This window comes from Malus domestica, chromosome 05 (genome assembly GCF_042453785.1).
Source record: "Malus domestica chromosome 05, GDT2T_hap1".
Classification (NCBI taxonomy): domain Eukaryota; kingdom Viridiplantae; phylum Streptophyta; class Magnoliopsida; order Rosales; family Rosaceae; genus Malus; species Malus domestica.
In genome coordinates, this window is record NC_091665.1 from 10,777,679 (window position 1) to 10,784,416 (window position 6,738).

The following is a 6,738-nucleotide window of genomic DNA, read 5'->3' on the forward strand; positions in this document are numbered from 1 at the left end:
TGGAAAAATTCAAACAAAACCGGCCAAACTTAACCCTCGTGATCCCGACGTCCAAATCCTTCAAACGAAGCACTCCGAGCTTCCTTGGGACCTCACTAAGCTCACTATAAGCGTAGAATTCCCTGAAACACAACATTTCACGTGTGCATGAATAGTGACCAAAAATGGGGGTTTCAGATTCACGTGAAATCGAAGGTTCTACGTCCTAAAACCAGTACCAATCAACTCAAAACATCTCAAGGATGAAGATTCTTACCTTGGTTACCTCGATCCACTGAGTTTTGGGGGATTTTGGCTGAGGCCGTACAATATGGGTGTGAGAGAGAGGGTGCGTCGAGGTGGAGGAGAGAGAGAGGGCTACGGGATAGAGAAAGGGAGAGTGTGAAGGTTTAGATGCCCACATTCAATCCACACCATCCATTTTTCCAAATCCCTAACCAATTTAACAAGAACCAAATTAATAAGCCAACTTATCTTATTTATTTTCTTCCAAAACATTTCTAAGATTAGACCAAATAATGTCACACACCCACGTACCTTAATGCCCGTTAAGGGCAATTCCATCATTTCACATCTTGAATAAGAAAATCTCGGGACAGGCTGTGACACATTGATTCGGGCATGTCATACTCACCAATACGGTGTGGACATATTACAACCCAATTAAAGAAAAAAAAAAGAGAAAACTAATGAAAAGGGTTTGAAAACTTTGAGTTTTAATGATAAGGACAAAATAAAGGGTAAAGTGAATAGTACCATGATTGACTTTTTAGTGTAAAAATGTGGTTTTTCGTTAAAATGAACAGTACCAGGTGCCTTTCATTAAAGTTCCCTAAAAAAAAGGTGGGCCTACCGGCCATAAAAGTTAGTTGTTGGTTGGCCTGGTCGCTGAATCGCAATTACTCACTCTCCATCCGGCCTTCCTATATTTTCACTGGAAAAGCCACCCGCACTATCAAACTTTCTCTCCACTTTCTATCGGCGTTTCGATTCGCATCCATGACGACATCGTTGGAATCCAATACTCAAAAGACCGTAACGTCATGGACTTCTCTCCGCTGGAGGACGCGGGTGTCGTTGTCCCTTCTCTCAAAAGTAACCGACGCCGCACGCCGAGCTGACGGCACTGTCAATTGCCGTCTCATGAACATACTCGACTTCAAGTCCTTAGCCGCTCCTGCCGCTTTCATCAGAGAAGTCACCTTATCCGACGTCACTGTGGACCCCACTCGTAAACTCTGGTTCCGCCTATTCGTCCCCCAAACGACGTTGTCGACTCCATCCCATCTTCCCGTCGTCGTATTCCTCCACGACGGCGGATTCACCTTCCTCAGCTCCGCCTCATTTGCTTACGATGTCGTTTACCGTAAGTTTGCTCGTAAATTTCCCGCTGTCGTCGTATCTGTCGATTACCGCCTCTGCCCCGAACACCGGTACCCTTCCCAATATGACGACGGGTTCGACGTCCTTACCGTCCTCGACCAAAACGACGACGTCCTCCCAAAAAATGCAGACAGATCCAGAGTCTTCTTTGCCGGCGACAGCGCCGGAGCCAACCTGGCCCACCACGTGGCTGTTCGCGCCGCCCGAAAGAAAGATCGATTCCGGGTCGTGAAACCTGTCGGGTTGATATCGATACAACCATTTTTCGGGGGAGAAGAGCGGGTCGAGTCTGAGATCCGTCTCCATGGAGCTCCTCTGGTCTCGGTGGCCCAAACGGACTGGCTGTGGAAAGTGTTTTTGCCAGACGGGTCGGACCGGGACCACAAGGCGGCAAACTCGAGTGGGCCGAACGCGGTGGACATTGCGGGTCTGGAGTATCCGAATACGCTTGTATTCACAGGGGGATTGGATCCGCTACAAGACTGGTAGATGAGGTACTACCAGTGGCTGAAGAAATCGGGGAAGGAGGCGAAGCTAATCGAGTATCCAAACATGGTCCACGTGTTTTATGTGTTTCCTGAATTACCTGAGTCTAACCAGCTGATTGACCAAGTCAAAGATTTCAGTGCTTCTGTTTGAACTCGGTTACTTGTACTTTGTATCTGTTGACAATTGGAGGGTGCAAATGTAATAAACATAAATAAGGGATAATTTAGTCAAAACCGAGTCTTGAGAAACCAAAGAAGTGGCATCAAGCGTCTTGTCCCCTTCCATATTTACATGCCATTTATCTAAAGCGATTCCCACTTTTGCTTCAAAAATTGCTTCAAAAATGGAGATTAGTTATGAGACATGTGGAGCCAAAAATAATCAAGAGGCGACACATGGATATTTGGGTGAAAATGACAAAATTACCCTCGAGGCACATCGGGATTCTTACGGGTGAGCAGTGGACAATCATCCCTCAATCAAGTAAAACCTGGCAGTTTTTGACACGACATGGTGACGCGATACGAAAACGACACGAAAATAACGGGTTTCGGGTCAACACGATAACTTATCGGGTCACTATCGGGTGACCCGTTAAGAACCCGTTAATAACGGGTTCTTAACAGGTATACACACGGGTAACACGTGGGTAATCCGTTTCGACCCGTTAAGAAAAAAATTATTTTAATAATTTTAAAGTTTAATTACTAAAAGATTTATTATAAAATACAATAGTCATATTAATATATACAATATATTCTATATTAAATATATAGTTTTGTATTATTGTTCTATATAAATAAAAAAAAAAAAAGTTTTAGTCATTATTTATTTTTAATATGAGAGTTCCTTATTATCATTACTAGGATAAATTTTACATAACATATTCTTGTCCAAAATTAAAATATACTAGTATAGTATTTGTATATGCAAGAACTAAGAAGACATACATACAAGTATGAAAAATGTGAAAGAATATATAAACACTCGTGATTTATCATTATTCCTCTATGAATAGATAATTGTTACACTTATATTATCGTTTAGATTTTTAAAATCCTTTAAACCCTCATGAATAATGTTTTTTATTTGAGGGAAAAATTAATAATAATTATTGTAGAAGTGTAAAAAATGTAAAAATATATATATACAATCACTCCTATATAAAAAAAATGTAAATGCTTTAGATTAAAGATCAAATTTATTCATTACATTCTTATAGGGTCGAGGAGTGTATATGTACAAAATCATCAAAATTGAAGCTAAAATAACCGTTAAATTATGATTTTTCGTTTATAACCATCGAAAACTTTTGTTCCGTTACGTAATCTCTGAATGTTTGTTTTTTACGATTTTTTAAGTTTGCAATCTCGGAATGTGTACAAATAAGTTTGACGGTTGGATCGTTAAAAAAAGTTTCGTAGAATGCATATTGCGTCAAAACGGTATATTAAACAAACACTTAGAATTAATATTATACTTCTATTAAGTATAAAATAAGTTTTTGTGGTATCCACTAGTGTAAATACTTTAAATTAAAGATCAAATTTATTCATTACATTCTTATAGGGTCGAGGAGTGTTTATGTAAAAAATCATCAAAATTGGAGCTAAAATAACTGTTAAATTGTGATTTTTCGTTTATAATCGTTGAAAACTTTTGTTCCATTACGTAATCTTTGAATGTTTGTTTTTTACGATTTTTTCCGTATGTGATCTTGGAATGTGTACAAATAAGTTTGACGGTTGGATCGTTGAAAAAAGTTTTGTAGAATGCATATTGCGTCAAAACGATAGATTAAACAAACACTTGGAGTTAATATTATACTTTTATTAAGTATAAAATAAGTTTTTGTGGTATCCACTAGTGTAAATACTTTAAATTAAAGATCAAATTTATTCATTACATTCTTATATGGTCGAGGAGTGTATCTGTAAAAAAATCATCAAAATCGAAGTTAAAATAACCGTTAAATTGTGATTTTTCGTTTATAACCGTAAAAAACTTTTGTTTCGTTACGTAATCTTTGAATGTTTATTTTTTACGTATGCAAACTCGAAATGTGTACAAATAAGTTTGATGGTTGGATTGTTAAAAAAAGTTTCGTAGAATGTGTTGGTACCACACATAATGGGCCTCAGACTTTGATACATTGGGCCTCATTACCCAGCCCATATGATTATGTAAAAGGAGGAGCCCCTTATTATATAAAAGGGGACTCCTCCCCCCTCACAAATGGGACTAAATGAATCCAACAGAGGGCAATACCCTCACAAATACCACAACACTCTCTTTCTCTGGGGACTCCCCCTCACCCTTGTAATCCATACATACAATCAGAGAAATACAATCAGTGTGGACATAGCCCAAACCTTGGGGTGAACCACGATACATCTTGTGTTATTTATATTTCTTACAGATTCACGGTCGGATTTACGTTGTTCCAAGACCATCCGGTTTTGTGCATCAACATTTGGCGCCGTCTGTGGGAAATGATACGAAAAGCTGTGTTGGTTCTCTTTCATTTTTTCACCTCCACCGTGAATATGTGAAATCTGCAAAATCAATACTGCAAAATCTGCAGAAACTCAAGAACCATGGAGTACGTATCCCATTCTTAACCACAAACTTGTAGCAGAGCAAGATATTTGCACATTATCTATAACCCAAGGTCCCGAACAAAGATGACAGCCAAATCCAAAACATCATATCAGAGAACCAAATCATGAAGCCACCACTAGGATTGAAACTGTTGCTAGTGTTCTCATCAATGGTTTTGATGTTGTACAAGTGTCAGGCAGGAGTTACCAACCTCCACCCTCTAATCTTAATACCTGGGAATGACAGGAACCAGCTGGAAGCCCGGTTAACCACCGACTACAAGCCCTCCGGTTTGTTATGCAACCGTTGGTACCCGTTTCAGAAGAAGAAGGACGGCTGGTTCAGGCTGTGGTTCGACCCGATCGTCCTCATCGCTCCGTTCACCAGCTGTTTTGCTCAGCTAATGACGCTTTATTACGACGCAGTTTCAGATGATTACCACAATGCCCCTGGGTCCAGACTTGGGTCCCTCACTTTGGTTCCACCGTGTCACTTCTCTACCTTGATCCCTGTCTCAAAGACTGACAGCTATGGTGTCACCACTGGGTCCCGTGCTCCCTACCAGCTCCGAAGCTGCCACCGTTGAACACAGATATGGAGGGAAAGGAAACTTCTCCACCTGTCGTGGAAGCATTTCGTCAGAAGATCCGAGAAGCTGATAGCATTCTCTTTGCCTCACCTGAATACAATTACCTCGTCTCGAACCCTAGACGATCAGAGCAAGCTCTCGGGGAAGAAAATGGCCGAAAGAGCCAAGCCTTGCATGCTATTTATCTTTTGACTCAGAGGGGAAGAAAGTCTTCAACAACATCATTTCCATACCCATCTGTCTTTTTCCACACTCATGATAATTTTGAAAAAGAAAATATAAGGGAAGAGCCCTTGTCGGTCAGATCCACCAGATCCACACGTGAAAAAGAGATAAGTCTTCACCTAATTCAATTGTTTTTATTATTTAATATTTATGTGATGGTGGAACAATGATGACATCTTTTTATTATTTAATATTTATCAAATGGTACTGGTTATTGTGTGATGGTGGAGCAATGATGATATCTTTATTTTATTTTTTGAATGTTTTCCACTAACTGATGGTAGGTTTACAACAGATGCTGAAAGTGGATGTGGGTTGCCACACCCATGCATTTTAAATTATGTTGAAATTATCAGCTCAAATCCAAAAGAACTAATCCACTTTTATAACCTAAAACTATGCTATAATACGCATGGCAAGGTTTTACACTTATAAGAAATATACATATTAAATAATTGTTGTTACCATATTTCTTTTACGTATTTACTATATTTATTCATTGTACGCTCATGATTATACTGTCATTTATTGTCAGGAATTATTGAGCAACTAGGTCCACTGATCAACATTATTGCTGCCACGTGCTCGTGGTGATCTCTTGTCTGACCAAACACCCACTTGCTCAGACATTCACTTATTGGGACACCTATGTGCCTGGACCCAACTCGATGACCCTACGTATTGCCCCGACTCAAAGACCTGAGTTACGGACCCGATCCGCGGATCCGACACATAGACCCAATATGCAAACCCGACAAGCAGACCCGAGTCATGTCGAGAATCAACTCATACTGAGTGCATGTCGACATAAAGTAGATACTTGCAATGAGGAATACCACGAGCCGAGCCGCCTCGTAGCGAGCATAGCCTCTAGCCGAGTCGCCTCGCAACGAGCATCGCATCCAGCCGAGCAAACGCCTCGCCGCGAGCATAGCCTCTAGTCGAGCAGCCTCACAACGAGCATCGCCTCCAGCCTAGCAGTCTCGTAACGTGTGATACCTCTAGCCGAATATTGCTTTATGTTGAGTATTGCCTTGGGTTGAGTACTGGTTCAAGACATCTAGCCACTTCGGCCCGTACATGGATTGGATTTGAAGTCTCCATCCAAAAGACTCTCTTGACTGAAGACTTGGGGGACTACTGTTGGTACCACACATAATGGGCCTCAGACTTTGATACATTGGGCCTCATTACCCAGCCCATATGATTATGTAAAAGGAGGAGCCCCTTATTCTATAAAAGGGGACTCCTCCCCCCTCACAAATGGGACTAAATGAATCCAACAGAGGGCAATACCCTCACAAATACCACAACACTCTCTTTCTCTGGGGACTCCCCCTCACCCTTGTAATCCATACATACAATCAGAGAAATACAATCAGTGTGGACATAGCCCAAACCTTGGGGTGAACCACGATACATCTTGTGTTATTTATATTTCTTACAGATTC

General features: G+C 40.6%; 1 protein-coding gene and 1 pseudogene across 1 annotated transcript; both read left to right on the forward strand.

The window, feature by feature from the left end:
- The first annotated feature begins 840 nt into the window (after positions 1 to 840).
- On the forward strand, positions 841 to 2,172 carry LOC103410483 (probable carboxylesterase 18; annotated as a pseudogene).
- A 2,470-nt stretch (positions 2,173 to 4,642) lies between these two features.
- Positions 4,643 to 5,059, forward strand: LOC103421655 (lecithin-cholesterol acyltransferase-like 1). Its single transcript, XM_008359700.1, has one exon. The coding sequence runs from the start codon at positions 4,643 to 4,645 to the stop codon at positions 5,057 to 5,059; it is 417 nt and encodes a 138-aa protein (XP_008357922.1).
- The last annotated feature ends 1,679 nt before the right edge of the window (positions 5,060 to 6,738 follow it).

What these genes read in the sequence shown, in the direction of transcription:
- LOC103421655 (XM_008359700.1), top strand. Translation starts at nt 4,643, where the DNA reads ATGGTTTTGATGTTGTACAAGTGTCAGGCAGGAGTTACCAACCTCCAC.